Source organism: Aquarana catesbeiana, linkage group LG01 (assembly GCF_042186555.1).
Source record: "Aquarana catesbeiana isolate 2022-GZ linkage group LG01, ASM4218655v1, whole genome shotgun sequence".
In the NCBI taxonomy this organism is placed as follows: Eukaryota; Metazoa; Chordata; class Amphibia; order Anura; family Ranidae; genus Aquarana; species Aquarana catesbeiana.
In genome coordinates, this window is record NC_133324.1 from 588,176,122 (window position 1) to 588,200,290 (window position 24,169).

General features: G+C 43.9%; 1 protein-coding gene across 3 annotated transcripts in view; it reads left to right on the plus strand.

Annotated features, from left to right (window-relative positions):
- Window positions 1-24,169, plus strand: part of PAQR3 (progestin and adipoQ receptor family member 3) — a 121,179-nt gene that overhangs the window by 43,191 nt on the left and 53,819 nt on the right. For all 3 annotated transcript variants that reach the window (XR_012235863.1, XM_073598015.1, XM_073598006.1), the window contains exons 5-7: window positions 9,382-9,579; window positions 9,665-9,755; window positions 15,015-15,158. Coding sequence is in view for 2 of the 3 variants with exons in the window: in XM_073598015.1 (XP_073454116.1) it covers window positions 9,382-9,579; window positions 9,665-9,755; window positions 15,015-15,157 (432 nt within the window). In the remaining variant the exon portion in view is untranslated. The remainder of the gene's footprint in view (window positions 1-9,381; window positions 9,580-9,664; window positions 9,756-15,014; window positions 15,159-24,169) is intronic.

Below are 24,169 nucleotides of genomic sequence, written 5' to 3' on the forward strand. Positions count from 1 at the left end.
AAATATTTTAAAAAGATGTTACGCTGAGTAATTAGGTACCTAACATGTCACACATTAAAATTGCACACGTTCATGGAATGGCGACAAACTAGGATACTTCTACATAGGCGACGGTTTAAACAGTTTTACAGGTTACCTGTTTAGAGTTACAGAGGAAGTCTAGCGCTAGAATTATTGCTCTTGCTGTAATGTTCGCGGCGATACCTCACATGTGGTGCACTACTTATGTTTGCATTCACTTCTGCACCCGAGCACGGAGAGAGAGGGGCGCTGTAATTTTTATTTATTTATTTTTAACACTGTCCTTTTTTAAATTTTTTTTTTTTTTTTTTTTTTTTTTTATCACTTTTATTCCTATTACAATAAAATAAAAATATCCCTTGTAATAAAAATAAGGGATGACAGGTTCTCTTTATGGAGAGATCTGGGGTCAATAAGACCCCAAATCTCTCCTCTACCTTTAAAAACAAAAGATAAAAAAAATTGTTCTTTTGCTTTAAAAAAAATAAATAAAAAGGAAGTGATGTCATGACATTGTTCCGGTCTTTCAAAACCATAGACGATCAGAGAAGATCTGGTCTCTGGTAACCTCTGCGGCCAGCCGGTAAAAACGGTAAGCCCAAGAAACACTCAAGGGGGGAGGAAGCGATTCAGCAAGACACTTGGACTGCTTTCATGAGAAAGCCAGTTGCCGACTGAAAAAAAAAACGTTGGGGTTGTTATTTATTATTATTATTATTATACAGGGTTTATATAGTGCCAACAGTTTACACAGTGCTTTACAACTTGAGGGTAGACAGTACAAATACAATACAGTAGGAATCGGAGGGCCCTGCTCGTTAGAGCTTACAATCTAAGAGGAAAGGTCAAGAGATACAACAGGTAATAACTGTGGGGAAGTGCTGATGGAGAAAATTAATGTTCAGTTGTTAGATGGGGGTCAGATAGGCTTCTCTGAAGAGATGAGTTTTCAGGGATTGTCTGAAAGTTCACAAAGTAGGAGAAAGTCAGACAGATTGGTGTAGAGCATTCCAGAGGATGGGAGAGGCTCTGGAGAAGCCCTGGAGGCGAGCATGGGATGAGGTGACAGAGAGAGGAGGTCTTAGAAGAAACAAAGGGAATGATTTGGTTGGTATTTTGAGACCAGATTAGTGATGTAGCTGGGGGTCAGGTTGTGGATGGCTTTGTAAGTTATTATTAGCATTTTGAATTTAATTCGTTGGTTGAGTGGCAGCCAATGGAGGGATTGGCAGAGAGGAGTAGCAGACGCTGAGCGGTTTGTAAGGTGGTTGAGCCTGGCAGCAGTGTTCATGATGGACTGAAGGGGGGATAGCCTATTTAGTAGTAAGCCAGTGAGGAGAGAGTTGCAGTAGTCAAGGTGAGCGATGACCAGGGAGTGAATTAGAAGCTTTGTGGTGACATTGGTTAGGAAGGGGCGTATCTTGAAGATGTTGCGGAGGTTGAGGTGGCAAAATTTGGATAGCGATTAGGCATGGGGCCAAAAGGTTAGTTCGGAGTCCCTTGACAACACCTAGTACCTTGGTGTGGGGGGAGGAGTTGATGGTTGAGGGGAAGTGGCACGTGGGGGAGGAAATATCATGAGCTCGGTTTTGGATAGGCTGATAGCTTCAGACATAGCTTCAGTAAACCACTTGCAAACTGTAATGTGTATATATACGTATTGCGATTGGCAAGTGGATAAACTAAAAATGCCCAGTCTGCTCTCCCTTGCTGCTCCTTTCTCTCTTGCTGCCAGCTTCACTACCTGTCACTTTCAGGTATGCAAGTATATATGCCCTTTTTCCCTGTGACAGTGTTTAGGCCTAGCAGCCAGTCGATTTTAGCTTGTGATGGAGGAAAGAGCAGGGAGGGGAGACAAGGTTAAAAATGAGGGGTCGGGTCCCTTTTACAGAGACACTGCCACTTTGCCTTCCATAAGCAAAGTAGGCCTAAATCTAGTGGTGATCAGGAGCATTTGATAGTATTGACAATTTTAAGCATAGGTTCAACAACTGTTATTCTTATATGTCTTATATGTATGACTGTTGGAGGCATGGGGGACCCCATTACCCCTTACCAGAAAGTGAGTATTTTTATCACAGAAGTAGATCTGATTACTTCATACATTTGTTAATAGATCTAACAGTTACCTTTACTTTACACAGAGCAATAACATTATTTGAGCACACATTAAATGTGAGCATCTGAATTTAAAATAAAAATAAAGTGTGGCAGCAGGTAAAACACCAAATATAAATCATTGTATGCGTTACCTGTATCATGTCATCAAAGCACTATAGTTACAAAATAGCTACCATCACAAACTCCTAGAAACTCAAAGTTCCAGTGCACCAGTATAGTAAGCTTGGTAGCTCCATTCCTGCAGATGCTGGTTAGGTTGTGGCATGTAATGGGCTTTAGTAGATTAACCAAAAAATAGATGATTGCCAATAAAAAAAAAGTAAATGTTCACATAGTTGAGTAAATAAGGTGAAGCTTTGTTCATTGTGAATACCCACTAATCATGTGCAAAGGAAGTACAAAAAATGATTTCTTTATCGTACATCACAGGACACAGAGCCAGTTATAATCATAAGTATTTGGGTTATGCGCCACCTATAGGTAAATGGACACTGGCAGATCATACAGGAAGTCCTCCCCTCCCCTATAACTCCTCCTATACAGGAAGTACCTCAGTTTTTTTTGCCAGTGTCTGTAAGGTGGTGGTCACTGATGTGCTGTTGGGACATACTTAGAGGTCCTAAATGGTTCTGCTGGGAATCATGGACTACAATTGGATCCATTTGAAAAGCTGTCAGCTAAAATGGATTGTACCTCAGCCTCGTTGGACAAGAGAAGAATCCGTGTGGTTTGCCTGTAATGCAGTCTTATGACACTGGACCCTACGTAATGGAATGCTGCGCTGTGTTCTAACCAAGGTGCTTTCCTGCAGGGTGCTATACAGGTCCAGGGGAGTGGACCCCAGATTAAGGGGGGCGGAGTCCCTGAAGGTCTTTTATGACAGAGCCAGCTGTAATGGGTGAAGGTTGGACTCCTGGTATGACTCTGCGTCCTGCTGCAGGAATGATAAGTCTGCATTTGCAGTATCTCTTGCTTTAAAAAAAAAAAAGATCTGACTGTCTGGTCTTTCTCCCAGAGGCCACTGGGGGCAGTGTACTGTTTGGTCTGGCCAGGTCATTCTCTGTGTGCTTCTCAGGAGTATTGGGCTGCGGGTTCTCCTCCAGCCAGTAAAGGGCACGGGATTGCTCGGTATGGCCTACTCTTGTCAGTATAGGCAGGAAGTAAAAGGGTGGCCATTTTTTGTTTGGAATACCCTGTGGGCTGAAGGATAAGCATGGCTTCTTGGGATGCAACAGCAACCTATGGCTAGATAATGAAGTGTGAGTACTTCCTATGGAAGAGCTGCGTGACCAGACCGGACATGATTATATACTGCGTTAGTGCATAGAAATATACTTGCTGCTTAATCTGGGGGGCTTGTACAACTGTCTGTTGATACACCTGTACGGGTATCAGTGCACTTTAAGGAGTTGTGTCTCCAGAATAACGTGCATTTGATCTGCAGGAGCTTATTTTTAAGCTGCATTGGATGCATATGTGCTTGGCCGATCCTGCAAAACTAGTATGGGGCCAAGTGCAGTTGGGCAGGTGCAGCATATGTCATTATGGCATGCTTACCTGCTTGCATTGTACTGCCTTCATGCATGTTTGCGTATAAACTGTTCACATTCGTGTTTGCATTGAACTGCGCTCATGCTTATTTGCATAAGGAATGCATACATGCTTATTTTGATAAGAACTGCATGAGGACTACATACATGCTTGTTTGCATAAGAACTGCGTGCATGCTTGTTTGCGTAGGAACTGTGTACATGCTTGTTTCCATAGGAACCACATAAAAGCTGCATATTTACATGCCTAGCAAGAATACATACTTGGATACCTGAATAACGGCATACCTGGGTACCTGAGTATCTGGGTACTTGCATGCCTAGGTGGTTGCATAGTGGTAGACCAACATAGGTTTGGGCCTGCATTCTTGGGGGACTGCATATTCTGTTGTTGGCAAATATAGTTGCTACATTATTTACCTGTTATACAGGTTGAATGGCTCCAGAATGGAGAGGCAGCAGGGGGAGGAAGGTGCACCGCCCTTGGCTCCAGTGATCTGGCAGTGTTCACGTCTCCTGATGGACCAGCGGTATCGGGTGTTTCTGAGCCACTGTGGTGTTTGGCATTACAGGGATTCTTGACGCGTTAGAATGTCATTAGGAAAGTTTGGTGGAGCTACAATGGACTGCGGCCGCATCACCCTGAACACGCCTAATCTCGTCTGATCTTGGAGCCTAAGCAGGATCAAGCCTGGTTAGTATTTGGTTGGAAGACTTTCTGGGTATAGCAGTTGTTGTAAGCTTTTCACCTTAAGAGGGAGGGAGGCATTTGAGGCTGCGGTGTTTTGAGAGTACCTCGGGCCAGAGAATCTTAAGACAGTCTCTGAGGTGGTTTGCTCCGTCTTTACCTGGCAGGAACCTGGTAGGTTGAGTACGCCTCTTGGGACCTTCTGGGTCCACCACTGATCGTCAGCCTTTTGCATAGTATTTGCTCCTAGCAGAAGTTATGGCCTCATTATTGTAAACACCCAACCAGTAGCGGCCCCGAAACCAAACGGGGACATGAGGCCTATCTTAGGTCCCAAGGCACTGGATAAATATCTAAACCTCCTTCTGTTCAGATGGGGTCGGTCTAATCAGTGGTGACCTCGCTGCAAGAGGTAGATTTTGGGGACGTCAATCTCAGTATACCTCAATAATCTTTGCTTACAGAGCAGTTGGTTCCAGATTTAAAGTAAAATATAAGAAGCAAGGGGTATCCTTGAATGCATTTCTGCAATTATATCTTGGTTGAAGTAGGTTCCCTACTTGCAGTTCTACTCTAGATCTTTTGTGGAGGAACATTCTATCTGTCTGAAACATGAAGGTCCAAGCATTGGATTACTGTAGGGCTCTATCCCTGGGTTATTGCAGAGCTCGAATTGGTGGTTGATTCGGAATGTGGAGAAGGGGAAATTTTTCCTTTTAGTGATATGGAAGATATTCTCTGATGCCAGTCTCTCCAGTTGGTTTGGAGGTTTGAAGGTGGCTACAGTTCAGAGGACTTGGTCTCCACAGGAGAGAATACTTTCCATCAATATCTTGGAACTTCGGGCAGTACACCTTACTCTGGATTATTGGACGAACCAGTTGCACAGGTTTATGGTCAGTGTTCAATCTGATAATGCCATTGCAATGGCATGTATAAACCACCAGGGTGGCACCAGGAGTTGTGCAGCTGAGGAAGGTAAACCACATTCTGTCTGGGGCAGAACAGCATGTGCTGTCTCTGGCAGGAGTACATATGCCAGGTATATAGGACTGAAAGGTTTTTTTTTTCCCAGTTGTCAGCGACTAATACCAGGACAGTGGTCCCTGCATCCCGAAAAGTTCTCTGCAATCTGCCAGCATTGAGGAACTCGGCAGTTGGATCTACTGGATTCCAGGTTCTATAGCAAAGTGGACAGGTTGGGTCTGGAAAGAGAGTCCCACCAGCAATAGGGGTAGATGCACTGGTATCACCTTAGGGACCAGTTCTCCGGTGTCTATACCTTCCCCCTGATTTAGCTACTGCCGCTTCTTTTGCAAGGAATCTGGGAGGTGGTAACCATGATAATAGTGTTAACCGGCCTATTCCAGGAGGGCTTGGTACACCGACATAATGAAACTTGCAGGGGACACTCCTTGGACACTTTCAGTGCAGCCAGACCTATGGTCTTGGGTCCTGTTATCTCCCCGCTGGTTAGCGCCAGGAAGCCGGCTTAGGGGAGCTTCTATTACACAACTTGGAAATCGTATATGCAAGGTGTAAAGCCAGAAAGTGGCACCCGCAGAAATATGTGAGTGGGATATTTTTTTTCCTTTCTCTTCTCCAATCGGGAGGGGAAATTAGACTGGCCTTAAGTATCATTAAGGGTCAGATTTCGTCTCTATCAAATCTTTTCCAGAGACCGTTGTTTCTCACTCTATTCATACCTCATGCAGCGGGTAACGCAGACACTCCTGCCTGTCAGGCCACCCTTGTCTCCTTGGGACTTGAGCTTGGTCCCGACTGTCCTTGCAGAGGCCTTCTTTTGAACCAGTTCGAGAAACTCCGTTAGTTCTTTGACTCGGAAGGTGGCTTCTTTGGTTGCTATCACTTCGGCAAGAAAAGTGTCAGAGCTGGTGGCTCTTTCATGTAAGTATCCGTTCTTAGTCTTGCATCATAAGGTGATGTTGTGTCCTCATCCATCTTTCTTGCCTACACCGGTTTCTATACATAAAGAAAAAGCTAAAAATCACTGTGTCATCACCTCAGCTATAGATATAGAGAAGAGTATCCTATAAGGAATCAAAAACCGTAAACTCTATCTCATGCACCATCACCCCATACACCGTCAGATCATCCCCATACAATTATAACAGGGAGTGGATGGTAGCGTGATCCTCTTTATCTATAAGCATATTTTTAAGGAGGACTAAAAGGTCCAAAAATAAATCTTCAAAGAGGATCAATCGGTCAATTATAAACAGCTTTATTAAAGTATATTTAGTAAAAATAGAACAGTTTTCACTTGAATCAGGACAGTGTCTTGCCTTTTTTTTTTCCCAATCCACAGTCAACGCGAGAAAGGTAAGATCGCTGCATACTCTGGTGGTAGTTCAGGCGGTCAGGATTTATGTGAGTTGTTGACACAGGTCAGGAATCCTGGTTGAACTGCCAGAGGAGCCCAGGAAGGGTAGACGGCATCTAGGTCAACTATTTATCATTGGATCCACCAGTTAATCATTGACGCATATGGTTTGAAAGTGCAAAGTCCCACCCTTTCTGGAAAGAGCTCTCTCTACCAGGTGTGTGGGCTCATCTTGGACTGTCAGTTATCAGGCATCAGTAGCTCAGGTTTGCATGGCCTCTACATGGTCTTTGGTTCATACATTCACAAGATTTTACCAAGTGGATGTCAGAGCCATGGAGGGTACTGCCTTTGGCCACAGTATGTTATGGGTGGCAGAATAGGTCCTTCTTGGGTGACCGTTTCTGTGATTGTGTCTCCCTCCTTTCAAGTGTATTGTTTTGGGACGTCCCAAATAGTTACGATTATAACCGGCTCTGTGTCCTGTGATGTACGATAAAGTAAATTTGATTTTTCCTACATACTTACCTGAAAAATCTATTTCTTGGAATACATCACAGGACACAGAGGTCCCTCCCTTCTTTTTGTGAATTTATTGCTTGCTACAAAGCTGAGGTACTTCCTGTATAGGAGGGATCATATAGGAGAGGACTTGTTGTTTGATCTGCCAGTGTCCATTCACCTATAGGTAAATAATACAAATAGTTATGATTATAATAACTGCTCTGTGTCCTGTGATATACTCCCAAGAAATTGATTTTACAGGTAAGTATGTAGGAAAAATCCAGTTTTCTGCTTGTACATGATTGGATGGTGGAAGTGAACATGACTTTTTTATTCACTAAGCTAAGTGAACATTCACTATTTAATGTGAAAATACCCTTTTACAAAATGAACAGTCCTTATTGTTTCAGTAAATCAACCCCACTGTATGTAATAATGTCCTAGCTTACCTTAAAATGGTAATAGGCCCGGTTCACACTTGTGCGATGCCAGATATCGCATGTAATTTGCAGCGCACTGCTGTTCACATTACATGCGATGTCTGTGCGGTGCGATATCAGCCATACAGAAAGTATGGCTGATATCGCACCGCATTCGGTCCAAACACGCACAGGACCCTTTTTTCTGTTCAGACCAGAATCGGATTGCATGTGTGTTCACACATATGCGATCTGATTCATGTCCGAACTGTCAGTGTCAGTGCGATATGCAAGCTGAACTGGGGGTGTCATTAACAATGTATGCGGGAACCCGCAGTGGATTCGCAGTGTTCTCGCATCGCACAAGTGTGAACCAGGCCTTAAACCCAAAACCAAAAATGTATTATATTCTAGCATACTAATTATTAGATGTGGTGGCTGCATTCGTTTTCTTTTCGTTTGACTTTTCTCCTCTGTTTTCACCTGGTGATCTTGCCAGTAACATGCCTCCTGTATTAGTGAGACACATCTCTGAAGGAATGAGCACAGGAGAAACAACAGACAGTAGCATTGTCAGTGTGGAGGGAGGGGAGTGTTAAATATATTAGCAGATTTAGACCCACTAACAAATTCAAGCCAAACTCCAGCTAACACTTTAGAATGTTACAGCAAACTTTTTTTTTTACTTTTGGGATAAAAGTTTTTACATATAAGCTGATCAATTTAATGGGTTTTACTTCCTCTTTATTACCCTGCAAAGGTAAAGTATAATGGGTTACTATGCATCGCATAGTAGCCCATTATGTGTCCCTTACCTGAAACCGAAGCCTGTGATGTCACCGATGTCCCCACTAGCAGCGAGTGTCCATCTTCACCCCTCTTCCTTCGGGGCATGTGCGTGGGAACTGCCAGTCACGGCATGACCCCTTTAGAAAAGGCACGATCTGCCCTTTCTAAAGTGCGCATGTGCCGTAGACATCGGCGCATGGCTTTATTGTAAATATCTCCTAAACCGTGAAGGTTTAGGAGATATTTCCAGCACCTAAAGGTAAGCCTTAATTTAGGCTTAGCTGTAGGTAAAAGTGGTTGTACAACCATTTTAAGTGGTTTATATCATCCATGCAGACTGATGCATTCTGCTGGAGAGTTTGTGCTGTGAAAAACAACAGACTTGCTGGCTGGATCACCAGATGAATCTACAGGAAAGCAAGCCTAAAACATGAAACTAATACATCTATCATATCTAGAAATTGATAATCTGCAATATATTAAATGTTTACTTTTGCGTTTAATACCGTTTAAGACCAGTAAAATCTCAGCTTATATACTACTGGCTGAATACATTTTATGTTATTTTTTGAATACTTTAGCAAATCCAGGATGCATCAGATTCGTCTAGCAGAGGTTATTGCCTTTTTTGCTGTTTTAGCTACACAGAGTAGATATAAAAGTGACTTGTATAGATAAGAGAAAGGTATAGTAACATTTCTACATGAAACTTGGATTAATCATATTAAGTTGTTAGTTGAAATTCTGCTCTTGCCACTGCTGACCTTTTTTAGGTATTGTAATACATTCAGATCTGTTAAAATTTACTGAATATCCTCATTTTTATAGCTGCAGCTGAATTTTAAATAGTTCATTATTTGCTTTTGTTTACATCATGGATTTCAACATGTTTTCTTGCCAACAACATATGTTTTTTATGTGTCCATTTTTATTTCTCTCTTACAGTACTGGCGTCAGGTGTACTTAATTACAGTGCTTGCCATGATCCTGGCAGTGTTTTTTGCTCAAATTCACCCCAGTTATCTCACCCAGCAGTGGCATAGACTGCGCTCAGTTATTTTTTGTTCTGTGTCTGGCTATGGAATCATTCCTACTGTTCATTGGATTTTGCTTAATGGGGGTATTGGCTCTTCCATTGTGCAGGTATGCGAACAATCAAATTTCGCCATGTATTTTACTTATTGAAGGGGTAGAATCAGAACGGAATAACTATTTTTTCTTACCTTAGGAATTTGCTCCTCGAGTCATTGTGATGTACATAATTGCTGCAGCTGCATTTCTGTTTTATATATCAAAAGTTCCAGAGAGGTATTTTCCAGGTAAAACATTTTTGCAGTTTTTTGTCTGGTGAGATCACACACTTGCTTGATATACCAAAGGAGACTCTTTCCACAATAACTTGTGTACGTATATTAACTTCAGTTATGTAATCCTGAAGTAAATAGGAATTTGCTTTTCATATGATTTAAAGTAGATGTTCACACAATTTAGTGTGTGAGGTTTCTCTCCTCCTTTAGTAAATCAGTCTTACTGCATGTCCTGTTGGGAGAAAAAAAAACTATCCAGGTTAACTATATTTCTTCAAAAAATACACACAAAAGAAAAAACTAGCAGGTGCGTTGATCAACAGTTTGGTATGGCCCTCCAGCTGGCTATTGGTGATAATTAGACAAGTCAAAGGGTGCTGCTGCTATCTATGGATCCTCTGGGTGGCAGGAACACATCTAGACAAAACACAAAAGAAGAGAGCACAAAGCCGCCCTAGTGTAATTCAGCTTTAAAATGATAAAGTTAAAACCACTACAATGGTCAAACTCACATTTTGTGAAGATAGATACAGCATAAGGATTCCACTGTGGCTGCACTCCTATAACCCAATACAAAATAAAGGGGTCTCTTTTTTTTTTTATTGTATTGTTGACATATTGGTCAGGCAACGCACTGACACCTTTGCTGCCATTGTGCAATGTGCTGGGTGTTCAGTGTGCTCCTGCGCCTTTAAGGAGGGGTGGGTTCCCTCCAGTCATCTGCCCTTCATCTATCCATTAGAATACATGTGCTCCCACTGTGGAGACTCTTCAAAGTTAGAGTTAGAGTCTGCAGAATACAGGGTGCCTTGCCGTGGCATGCAGCTTATGCATGTATTTGCAAATGTGTGCAATTAAACCCCTATTTTTAACGCATACTGTTAGGCAGGTTAATTCGGTTGGACACAAGCTGGTTGGTAAGTTGAGCTTGGAAATTCTTTGGTTTTATTTTACATGCAGTCCTATAACCACCTCAAGATCCCGCCAGGGGAAGGGGGAGCCGTGGACGTTCAACTTACCTGCCCACATCCTGGCAGCACATCTGAGGCTATCCACCACCACCACCACGCTTAATGTGCAGATCCTAATACACTTGCGTCCGGTCCAGCCGGTGCTGCTCTTCGAGGACATACAAAGCCACACAAGCAGGATACAGAGGGGAAGAGAGTGAGGACGTTGCAGAGTTGCCATGACAACGCGTTTCAGAGGCACGGCCTCCTTCCTCAGTAAGGGCTGTCCTCGAAGAGCAGCGCCGGCTAGACCGGACGCAAGTGCATTAGGATCTGCACATCGAGCGTGGTGGTGGATAGCCTTGAATGTGCTGCCATGATCCGGGCAGCTAGGTTAAACGTCCACGGCCCTCCTTCCCCTAGCAGGATCTTGAGGTGGTTATAGGAGTGCGGCCACAGTGGAATCCTTATTCTGTATTTATCTTCACACAATGTGAGTTCGACCATTGTAGTGTTTTTAACTTTACCATATTAAAGCTGAGTTACACTAGGGCGGCTTTGCGGTCTCTTCTTTTGTGTGTTAACTATATTTATTGCAAGCAGGTGAAATATAAGTACACCTTTACATCAAAAACCTTTAGCTATAAAAAATGTAAATGTAAGCCTTTATGTTCATTGTAACAAAAAATGTTTGCATTGGCTGGGGTATTATTTAACCCCCACCCCATCCTTGCTGCACTTCCCATCCAGGGTACGTATATATACTGCATATATGCCCTGGATGGGAAGCGGGTGTATCAGGATCATGACTGCATCCATAATCCTGTAAAAGTCTGAGCAGCTTCACAGCCACTCTGTAATTTTTACAGGGTTCAGAAGGGACCCCCACTTCCCCTGCAGCCAACAGCGCCGCTCCCATTCCACCGGCTCAGCTACCCACAGAGGTGATGGGGGAACATCTATTCCCCCATCTCCCCTGTGACGAGTGAAGCCAGAATTGATGAGGATTTCATTTTTTCTGGTTTCAGTGCTTTGTTTCCATGGCCAGTACAGCCAGGGAAGCATCTGCTCAAACAAGATCTGTGTTTGATGAGATGCTTTTGAAGGGCAGAAGAGGGATCATGGGTTTAATAGACCCCTGATCGCACCATACAGAGTACCTGTCCCTGCCCAGCCCTATTACAAGTGGTGCTGTTCATCCCTTATGATAGCAATAAAGTTGAATGAATTTTTTTTTTTTAAAGTATCAAAGAAAAAAAAGAAGTTAAATGAAATCTTAAAGTAATTTAAAGCACCCCTGTCCCCCCGTGCTCACATGAAAATGTGCATATATATGTAAGCAGTGATTGTACTGTCTGCCATCATGTTGTAAAGCGCTACACAAACTGTTGGCCCTATATAAATCCTGTATAATAATAATAATTGCACAACTCGTGAGGTATCGCTGTGAACATCAGAATGAGAACAATGCCAATTCTAGTGCCAAAATTCATGTTTCACTCTAAACTGATAACCTGTAGGCCTTTTAAAGCATCACCTATGTATAATTTTAAAATAAGAGGGTAAACCGTTTGCTCATTCTATTCACTTCAAATGTCAAAATTCAAAGTAATAAAAATTTAAACATATTGGTTAAAAAAGTTGAAAATAAGTGAATGTGTCCCATAAATATCCACCAATGGGTGCACCGTGCTCAGAAAATTCTTCCAAGGTAAGGCTGTTGGCAGGAAACTTAACAATCTTCAGCAATTTCAAAAGGCTGGATAGACCATATAAATATGGTAATCGGGTAAATAATCCTTCCAGATAAAGGGTATAGATACTGGCAGTAGATTTGTTCACAGTTCAATTAAATAGAAAATGGGATTAATCCACACTTTCAGGAGAAATGGCTGCTCACCTCAAGTTTTTGACCATGATGATCAAACCGCGCTTGCACAATTACACATGATAGCCATGGATGGATCTTCTCCAATATATGTGACACTGCTCCCCAGCGTAGTCCGTATCTGTGGATCAAGTATCTTCCTATGGGGCTTTTTTTATCTGTAACACTTATCTCCCAAGGGAGCATTTTCCAAAACAAGGGAAAAGAGACAATCATAGCGCAATACTACTGATAAAACCATATTTATTAGAGCTAAAAATCCAACTGCTCGGGTGGTGCCAGTGACGTCAGTTGCAGTGACTCCGATTCCGGATGCCATTCGTTTCTATTTGTTTGACGCGCTTTTCAAGTTTGGTCAATGTGAGCATTTGGATTTTTTTAGCTCTAATAAATACGGTTTTATCAGCAGTATTGCGCTGTGATTGTCTCTTTTCCCTTGTTTTGGAAAACGCTCTCTTGGGAGATAAGTGTTACAGATTAAAACCCCCATAGGAAGATATGTGTTCCAGAGATCCGGAGTACGCTGGGGAACAGTATCACATATGTTGGAGAAGATCAATCCATGGCTATCATGTCTTAATGTGCAAGCGCTGTTTGACCATCATGGTCAAAAACTTGAGGTGAGTGGCCATCTCTCCTGAAAGTGTGGATTAATCCCCTTTTCTATTTATTTGAACTGTAAACAACGCTACTGCCAGTATCTATACGCTCTATCTAGAAGTAATATTCAGTCTATTACCGTATTTATATTGTCTATCCAGCCTTTTGAAACTGCTGAAGATTGTTACGTTTCTTGCCAACAGCCTTACCTTGGAAGAATTTCCTTAGCACAGTGCACCCATTGGTGGATATTTATTGGACACATTCACTTATTTTCAACTTTTTCACTGATAACTTTACATTTTTATTGTTTATTACTTTGAATTTTGACATTTGAAGTGAATAGAATGAGCGCACATTTACCATTTTACTTAAATTTTTATTTTAGTAGTTTGAGGTCACTTTTAGTGGTAGCAGCTGTTCCCGTATCAATTTTTTATTTATTTTTGTGTTTCATTGGGCATTTTTCATATATAGTACCGCATAACTATTCACACAGTGATCATTATGGGTAATTTTAGATACCTTATTTCTCCATTTCACAGGCGTGCTTAATTTTAAATCTTGACATGTTTGGTATCCGTTTACACAATGCAACATCATCTTTTATATTTTACCAAAAAGTGGGTATTATATTGTTTTAGTGTGCACTAAAATTTATATAATTGTATTTTTTTCTGAAAATTTGCATTTGATAAAGTGCTGCATGCATATTGTGCAACATGAAAAAAATATATAGCAACAACCACTATTTTTTTCTCCAGGGCATCTGCTTCTAGAAAACGTAATGGTCGGGGGGTTCTAGAGAAAAAAAAAAACAGATTTTAACACGTGTGTGAAAAATATCAAAATTGCCCCAGACAGTAAGTGGGTAAAATCCTGTACATGGAGGAGAATGCCCTTCAATATCTTTAACTCAGTACATGTTGCAAACATAGGCAATTACTCTCTATGGACAGGCCTGAAACATGCACAAGTTCTTAAAGGACAAAGGGTGCCAAAAAAGGTGTAAAGCTGCACTTATCCTTTTAATCTTCACTCTGGAATTTTACTTGATAGATATGAAGTAGGTCATGGAATTTGCACTTGCTGAAAGTAAATATTAGCTTGGAGGATCTGCCTGCTATAATTACATGATTAATCCTAGTGTTGTGATACCTTCACTAAACCTGAACAGCTTTCCATATTTATCTCGCACAAAACTTATGCTGCAGGATATTGCTAATGATGTTTGTAGTTTTATCTAAACTCTACCAAGACTGGATAAAACATTGAGCCAAGCAGGGACTGTAGATTTTAAATTAGTGACGCCAAGAATGTATTTATGCTAAATTGTGATGAGTCTTGAAAATTTTCTATAGACTTATAGGGGGAGATTTACTAAAACCGGAGAGTGCAGAATCTGGTGTAGCTGTGTATGGTAGCCAATCAGCTTCTAACTTCAGCTTTTTAAATTAAGCTTTGACAAAAAAAACCTGGAATCTGATTGGTTTCTTTGCAGAGCTGTACCAGATTTTGCACTCTCCAGATTTAGTGAATCAACCTCATAGTGTTTCTTTAGCATTTTACTTCTGTTTGTGTTACTTTTGGGGGATTTCCATTATTTTCTGTCTTGTTCACAGAACAGTGAGTAAGAAAAGACAGTACCACACAGCAGACACAGGGGTTCTAATTGTTCTCCACTTTATCCAAAATCTAAGAAGCTTTGGCTATAGATTCGGTTTAAAAACTGAATAGCTGATGTGATACGTTCTATTGGATACAACTATATCATGCAAATATTACACCGGCATGGTACGTTTTTTTTTTTTTTTTTTTTTCTTTTTTTTTCAGGTCAGTTAAATTACATTGGTTCCAGCCATCAGCTCTGGCACATACTAGCAGTGGTAATGCTGTACTGGTGGCACCAGTCTACAGTGTACATCATGCAGTACAGACATAGTCAGCCATGCCCTGTACATGTGGAACATCTGTAAGGTAGGACCATAAGACATCCAACGTGAGTTACCATATACCCTTATAAATACTTTCAGGAGTAGGAATTTCACATGCTGATGCAGCTGTTTCTGATGGGCTTTGGATCATAGAGATCCTGGGATCAGTAAATGTTTTTAAGTTTAAATTGTGTGATTTAAAGGGATTTGCACTGCGGAGCTTTAAAGTGTTACTAAACCCAGTAATATGAAAATAGTTCATCTGCCCCCCCCCCCCCACACACACACACACACACACACACACACACACACACACAGTGCCCACAGCTTATAAATCTTATTTTTACATTAAAATATTGCCACTATATACCTTTTTGGCTGATCTGTATACCACAGTCAGAGATAAACTGCACAATTTCTCCAGTGCTGAGAGTTCAGGTAGGAGGAGATTTCCACTGCTACAGCCTGTATATACGCCCACATGTGTGAAGCCAATATCATGTGACCTGGCTATCTCTGATAGAGTAAGAACAAGTAAATGTTCTCTCCAGCATTAAAGACACAACTGAGCATGTGCAAGTTGGCTACCCTGCCTGTGTAAGCTGGCCTTCCACAGATAGACATTGCAGTTGCGATGGATCTGTGCATACAGGATAAAATAGCCATTTTACACAATGCAGAGGATTAACCCCTTAAGTTCCACAGTGAGTATAACAGGCATGCTATGCTGCATATACAGACAGATTTTACTGTTGTGGGTTTAGTAACACTTTAATTCCATTACAGTGCTGCACTCCTGCCAGTGATGTAACCTTAAGCTGGGTAGGGGGTTTTTCACTGTCGGGGCAGTAAGAATGTTCAACACTCTTCCACGATCAGTGGTGTCAGCAGGAAGTATTGATAAAATATATTAAAGGATGAGGCGCTAGTGATGTTCAGTGAATCCAAAAAAAAACAAATATTCAAAATGTAGCAAGCTTAAAAGTCCATATGTGATGAATCCTAATACCAAAATGTGATGCTCAAAAATAGATTTCTAGCTCTTCACCATGAGTGATCAATAGATGGGTGGCCACTCATCAGAAAATTATGACCCCTTTTTACAGGAAGGTCAAACAGTGCTTCTGGAATATCAGTTGATTCCACTGACAGCACAGTTGACCCCTTGAGATGAAACTAGGATGGGAAAAATGACTCCTTAAGAGATATAGAGGAATGTCTCATAATGTAGTAATTTCAATAAGTAAAAAAGTTTGACAACAACAAATGGCGATTACACTCACGCATTACAGTGCCAATCTGGGCACCAGGTGTAATCAGCATGTGCAAACCGGCTAGTCCTTGAAGGATGGCATTTAGTCTGCGTCTCTCCTAAGGACAAAGCCTAAATGGGATGAGAAGAGACACGGACTACACGCCATCTTTCAAGGACTAGCCGGCTTGCACATGCTGATTACACCTGGTGCCCGGATCGGCACTGTAACGTGAGTGTAATCGCCATTTGCTGTTGTCAAACTTTTTTTTTTTTTATTGATAACATTTTTATAAAACAGACAATAAAGTGAGAGATAAGTATGGCATTTCAACATATAGGGACTATAACATGCACACAGGAATGTGAACTCTCAAATGCATGCTGTAGTCAGAGTGGGGGATAGCATGATCATGTCTATGCGAGACATAGCATCCTGGGAGGGAGTGAAGCAAGAGTAGGCAATTGTTGTAGGATGTTTAAGTCTCCATGAGTCAGTCATGGCAAATTCCAGAAGAAACCTGCCAAACCTGGTCGGTGTAGGCTGGGTAGGTGACGTGGTGGGCGGGTGGAGTCTGTCAAGTTAGAGGTCTACTACCATGTTTAAGTCCCCCAGCCTTATGGCTGGCACTGTGGGGTGTTGAGTCATGAAAGCAATTCCCTCCTTGAGAGTCACAAACTGGAAGGGTGGGGGAATGTAGAAGTCCAGGAGGAGGACCTCAAGGCCTCCCACAGTAGCATGTAAGAAAAGGAACCTGCCCTGGAGATCCGACGGCAAGCCGTGTAGCTTAAACTGAACTGCTTAGCAATGAGAATGGCAATTCCTCTGGAGTTGTTTGTGTAACGGGCCCAACCAGGGTTTTTTCAATGACATCTGCATCTGGCCCGTAATATGGGTCTCTACAATAACAGATATGTCCGCTTGCATTTGTTTAAGGTAGGAAAGGACAGCAAGCCTTTTAGGGTTAGCCCTCAGTCCTCTCACATTCCATGTGACCAATTTAAGGGTTGCCATCATAATGATTGTATTGTTTGGCCATTCAGTCGGCTCAGCAGGGGGCAGCACAAGTCCACAATCACATAAGGTGCAATTGGCATACACATATACACATGTTGGAGCAAATCCTCCACAGCCCATCTCACAGCGGGGCCCCGCATGCATGCCAGAGAGAGCGACAAAGCATCAGCAGCATACCCACAGGGGGCTACGCAGAGAGTCGGACAGACTGGTATCATCTTTAGTACATATCGGCATAAATTGTGCAATAGAACACGTCAGACACATTATGAACAGAAAAAGAAAAAGAAAAAAAAACGTAAAAACATTACCAACTCTGGACCAGCGTGGCATAGCAAGCCTGTAGCAGCCCTCCACGGCTGTGGGGGCTGAGGCTGGCCAGGGAAACATAGCTTGAGAGGACAGCAAGGTGCACTGTAGTCTCTGAACAGGGGGAGAAAAAAAAACAACGGACTGCATTTGGGATGAATGGCCAGGTGCACTCTCAGTCATCAAGGGGGGCGACCAAAAGTTAACAGAAGTGCATAACGGTGCAAAATAGTCTAGCATCTGGATGTAGATGGGGGTGCAGATACATTGTTCAAGAGTGGCTGAAACTGTGCTCTGTTATGAGGGACAGTGCATGTTAAATGAAGCACCAGAGACAACTTGACGGCAACATTGTTACGAGCCGGGGGAGAGGGGTACAGGCACCTCCAGGGTTGCCGCAGATGCGGCTAGGGGAAATAAGGGGAAAGCCGGCCATGGTTTACTCACTGTTTATAGTAAAGGTATTGTTGATTATGATCTCTGGGTCTCAGTCCAGTGAGGGACATCTGAGGGCGGTTGTACCCGGTAAGTTACGATGGTGCAAGGACCTCTGCATCCCGTCTCTCCAGCCAGGGGATAACTGCAGAAGGGTCCTCAAAGAAATGAGCTCTGCCATCGCGGATGACACGAAAGCATCCCGGGAACAGCATAGAGTAGACAAGATGGTGGTTGCGGAGGCGGAGCTGGCGCTTGGCTTCTGAAAAATGCGCCCTTTTTTTCTGGACCTCGGGGGAGAAGTCTGGAAACACTGCGATGTGCGTGTTGCCGAATGGGATGTTACCCTTCTCACGAGTAAGGCGCAGGACAGTATCTCGGTACCGATAATTGAGCATCTTAGCGATGAAAGTGCGCGGGGGGCACCGGAAGGTGGAGGCCTAGAAGCCAGACGGTGCGCGAGCTCCACCACGAACGTGGAAGTAAAGGCCTCCCTACCAAAGCTGGTAATCAGCAGGTTCTCCAAGAACGAGGGGGGGTCCGATCCCTCCGATCTCTCTGGCAGGCCGACAAATCTGAGGTTACAGCGGCGGAGTCTATTTTCCATGTCGTCCTGCTTACTCAGGACGACATTTAGCTGATGTTGGAGCCGCTCGGTGGTGACTTGTAGAGGAGGGATGTCGTCTTCCACCTGCCCGACTCTGCGCTCTGTATCAGTTACCCTCTCCCGCAGTTTGTGCATGTCCTGGCGGATGAGGGAGATATCGACCTTAACTTCCTCAATCCTAGACGTGAGGGTCGTTTGGCAGAGGGAGACAGCATTGAGTATACGAGTGGTGTCTGCGGAAGGTGGGACCTCCTCCCCCGAGCTGGATGCAGCGCCATCTTCCCCCCGCTGTGACTTGGCCGTCGTTACGATATTTGCCAAGTTTGGCAATTGCTCCCTGAGCTTTCTTTGGCGGCGACATTGGCACAACAGCTTCTGTGGGTGATGCTGGCAGTTTGTGCTGGTTTGAGGGATGATTAAGTCCCACAGGATCTAGTTTTAGGATAACGTGCAGCCGGAGCTCTCACTCTGCACCTCTTACGCCATGCAGCTTCAGGCCACGCCCCTGTACTGGACTCTTAATTAAGGCACCGACTGGATCAGTTCCGGAGAAAAATCAGATTCATCTCATGCCTTCCAGATCTTATAGAACCTAGGTAATGAACCTTCAATCAATGCAGACAAATGTTCCATTTTTCCTATGTCTGTCACTGTAGCTAAAAATTGTGGAAAGGTAGGGGGAGATGTGGACAACCAGCATCTAGGTATGACTCACTTTGCAGCCAATAAAATAAAGGACATAAGTCTCCCTGAGGCTTTAGGGATACCTGGTAAAGGAAGACCCAATAGGTAATATATAGGTTTGAGAGGTATGGGGGTGTTCAGTAGGTTTTGCAGAAAATCCTGAATCTGACCCCAAAACAAACTAATAACTGGACATTCCCAGAATATTTGAAAGTGGGTGAATGTGGACGCTTGGCATCTCCAGCATAAACTTGAGGCTTCTAAGTTTTGAGCGTGCAAGATGTCAGGAGTCCTGTACCAGAAAAGAAGAATCTTAAATGCTGTTTCTTTCTACACAACACAACGTGAGGTTCTAGATGTGGATTCCCATATTTTCCCCCAATCCTCTAAAGAGATAGGTTGCTATAAAATATGGGACCATTTTTCCATATATGTGTGGGTGGAAGGCGTCATGTAGAATTTTGTATATAGACGAAATTAATTGAGGTTCATAAGGACCATTAGCACAAATGAGTTCAAAAGTAGTGGGTTTCTCCAGAAACAGTGAGGGAGATTTTATAGAGAAGTAATGTTTTTAAATTAGATAAAAGGGGATTTTGCGAGCCACAATTGTATATTGCCTCAAATGTGGAAATCACCTAGCTGATTTAATAGTTGGGTAATTTCCGTGAACATCGGGGGGAAATTGGCCTGATAGAGAGTAGAGTAAGAGGGGGTGATGTGGATGCCCAGATATTTAAGGGTATAAGCACACCAGTGGTATTTAAACTATGTTGGAAGGAAGCAAGTTGCTCTGGGGGGACATGTATAGGTAGGGCTTCTGTTTTGGATGAATTCATTTTAAACCCTGATATAGAACTAGAAGGGTATTGTGTAGAGAAGGTAGTGAAATGTGGAGATTGGTGAGCATTAGCAGGATATCATCGGCAAAGAGTGACAGCATATAATCTCACTGTCGCAGCGAAACCCCGTGGATGTCTGGATGAGACCTAATGGCCTCAGCCAAAGGCTCCAGACTTAAAATAAAAAGCAAAGGTGACAAAGGGCAACCCTGTCTGGTACCGTTACTTAGGGGGAAGGGCTGCGATAGATGAGAGGACAGCTGGACTTGGGAAGAGGGATGTGAATGTTGTCAAACTTTTTTGACTTATTAAAATTACTACACTGAGACCTTCCTCTATGTCTCTTGTGGAGCCATTTTTCCCATCCTAGTTTCATTTCCAGGGGCCAGTGGAGTGGAATTGTGCTGTCAGTGGAATCAATTGATATTGCAAAGGCGCTGTTTGACCTTCCTGTAAAAAGGGCTGATAATTTTCTGGTGAGTGGCCACCCATCTATTGAGCACTCGTGGTTAGAGTTGCTGCCTCATCCCTTTAAACCTGAACACCTTTGAATTACACAGGTTCTGAGGCTAATTAAATGCAGATAAGGCACCAAGTGAGTTTAATTACCACCTTAATCAGCCACAGAACCTGCGTAATGAATATATGTTTGGGTTTAAAGGGATGAGGCGGCAACCATACACGTGGTGAAGAACTAGAAATCTATTTTTGAACATCACATTTTGGTGTTGGTATTCATCACATATGGACTTTTAACCACTTCAGCCCCGGAAGATTTTACCCCCTTCCTGACCAGAGCACTTTTTACAATTTGGCACTGCATCGCTTTAACTGACAATTGCGTGGTCATGCAATGCTGTACCCAGATTAAATTTGCGTCCTTTTTCCCACAAATAGAGCTTTCTTTTGGTGGTATTTGATCATGCCTGTGGTTTTTATTTTTTTGTTCTATAAACAAAAAAAGAGTGACAATTTTGAAAAAAAAATGTTTTACATTTTGCTATAATAAATATCCCCAAAAATGTAAAAAACAAATTTCTTCATCAGTTTAGGCCAATATATATTCTTCTAAATATTTTTGGTAAAAAAAATTGTAATAAGCGTATATTCATTGGTTTGCGCAAAAGTTATAGCTTCTGCAAACTATGGGAAAGATTTATGGCATTTTTATTGTTTTCTTTTTTCTTTTTACTAGTAATGGGGGCAATCTGCAATTTTTAGCGGTACTGCGTCATTGCGGCGGACAGGTCGGACACTTTTGACACATTTTTGGGACCATTGACATTTATACAGCGATCAGTGCTATAAAAATGCACTGATTACTGTGTAAATATCACTGGTAGGGAAGGGGTTAACACTAGGGGCCGATCAAGGGGTTAAATGTGTGTTCCCTCACTGTGTTCTAACTGTATGGGGATATTACTGACTGGAGGAGACCTATCATTGTTCCTACTTAGTAGGAACAAACGATTGGTCTCCTCTCCCCTGACAGAACAGGGATTTGTGCGTTTACAAATCCCTGTGCTTGCTCTCATGCACGCAATCGCGAGTGGCCGTCGACGCTGGCGCCTGCCGGCTACGCGCATCGGGCGCTCGCGCCTCTAACACAGCACTTTAATGTTGACCTTAGGGTTATATCGCCACCTTTAGGAGAGGACTAGGCAGAACACAAGAAAACAAGCTCAGTACCGCCCAGGGGGCGGTCCTACTGGCTATAACCCCTCACTCTGCTCCCAGCAGCTCTTCTTTTTTTTTTCTGCCTTGTCTAGAAGGACCTGGCTCCCTGTGGGGACCAGTGGTCTTTGAAAATTTTTTGCTGTTTTTGTTTTTTCTTCCTGTGATCTACAATCAACAGCCGGGCTGGGTGACAGGCTGGATAATATAGATCCTGGTAGTCTCCCCAGCCTGGCCATCGAGTGCGTGCAGACTTTAGCTCCGCCCTGGGTCGGCTGCGACAAGCCTCATTGTGGTCCGGGGCGGCCGGTAAACTACATGCTCTGGGGCACACATATGACCGGGCTACTGCTGTCCGGGTCACAGTGTTGCCATGGCCGACAGCCACTCCGTACTATGCGGGAGATGGGTCTGTCGATGTAGTGCGTCCAGCAGTCCGTGCAGGAGGGGTAAGTATGGTTCCACCTGTTTAGGCAGGATGGAGCAGCTGGGCACTCTCTGGGGGGTCAATTAGGGGGTCTGTCTCTCCCTTTCCTCTCTCCCTGCCTCTTTTCCTCCTCCCCTTACAAAAGGGGCGCTGCGTGGCTGGGGCGTAGGGGGTGCGAAGCACTTACCTGGCCCGGGGATCCTCTGGGCGGTCTCTGGGCCTGGCAGGGGGTTGTGCTGTAGTTTTTTCCCCCTCATTTATTCCCCTCGTTTTCTTCTTACCTTAGTTTTTTACCTTCGTTTGCCGCCATGCCGGGGGAATGGTCGCCGCGGGAACCTGCGGCAATTTTCCTGTAGTCGCGGCCATTTTCTTGGAGCGCGGCGGCCATTTTCCCGGCCTTTTCGAGTACTTTTATCTGAGGCAGCCGGCGGCCATTTTTTTGTAGCCACGGGGGACGGTTTCTGTTGGTTCTCTAGCGCTGGGCGGCTGTTTAAGCCAGGAACAGCGCGAAACTGACACAGGACAACTCGTGGTTTGGTTGCTGGCAGAGGGGAGAACGGACAGCAGCACAGCACAACGCCTTGGTTAGGGTGGTGAGTCCTGCAGGGGGCCCCTCAGTCTGTGGCAGCTAGGAGGGTAGGCATTTTTTGTCTCTGGCCTTAGGTCCTAGGTGACAGGCGAGAGTGGGTCAGACATGGCGTCGGATGCTGGCGCTTTTTCCTCAGACACCCCTGTGATAGCAACCGGTTCTCCTGTGCTTGCGGTGCCCATGGACGCTCTGTCGGCGGTCCTGGAATCGTTTGTTTCCAGGATGGACACGATGTGCGAGCGCAAGGTGGGTAAAAAACGCCCCCTCCCCCCGTCTTCTGGGGAAAGCTATGATCCAGACTCGGGCCCCGCTGTCCCGCTGTGGCAGGCAGCCCCTGGTCTGACGCTTCAGAGGTTGCGGACCATGACCCTTTGGACAGTGAGGAGGAAGCCTCTGCATCCATTTCAGCGCAGGAAAGAGCGCTAGTGGGGCACTTATCATGGCGATGCGGGATACCTTAAAGATAGAGGATAGGGCTGGGGCATCTGCAGATGTGTCTGTCCCTTTTGGGTCCCACAAGCTGGTCCGCACCGCTAAGGTGTTTCCCTACCTAACTTATTTTGATAAGTTTATTTACAAGGAGTGGGAATGCCCACAGCGTGCCTTTTCAGTCTTGAGGTGAATGGCGATGCATTACACCTTTGAGGAGAGTTTTCTGAAAAAATGGACATCTCCTCCGGTTGTTGACACCCCGGTATCTAGGTTAAATAAAGTGACCATGATTCCGGTGGCAGGGTTCCCCTCTTTCAAGGACCCTGCCGACAGAAGGGCCGAGGCGGTAGCCCGGTGCATGTTTACGGTGGTGGGGTCGGCGCTGGTGTTGGCCACGGCTCTGGTGTCACAAACACTTACTGAATGGGCTAAGTTGTTGAACCGCGAGTTGGGGAAGGAGCAGGTTTCCCCAGTCTGTGTGGAACTAGCAGACCAGTTGGTGCACAGCCTTAAGTATATTTGTGATGCGGCCCTGGACACGGCCCCTTTGCTTTCTAGAGCCTAGGTATCGGCAGTAGTGCTGCGTCGGCTGATTTGGCTCAAGTGTTGGTCTGCGGACCAGACATCTAAGAAAGCACTGGTGGAGTTGCCCTTCCAAGGTGGGAGGCTGTTTGGCACCTTGCTGGATGACATTATTAAAAATGTTACGGGGGAAAGACTACTTTGCTCCCACAGTCCAGAAAGGGTAAGGAGCCACGCCGTAGGCAGGGGCCCTCTTTTTCCAC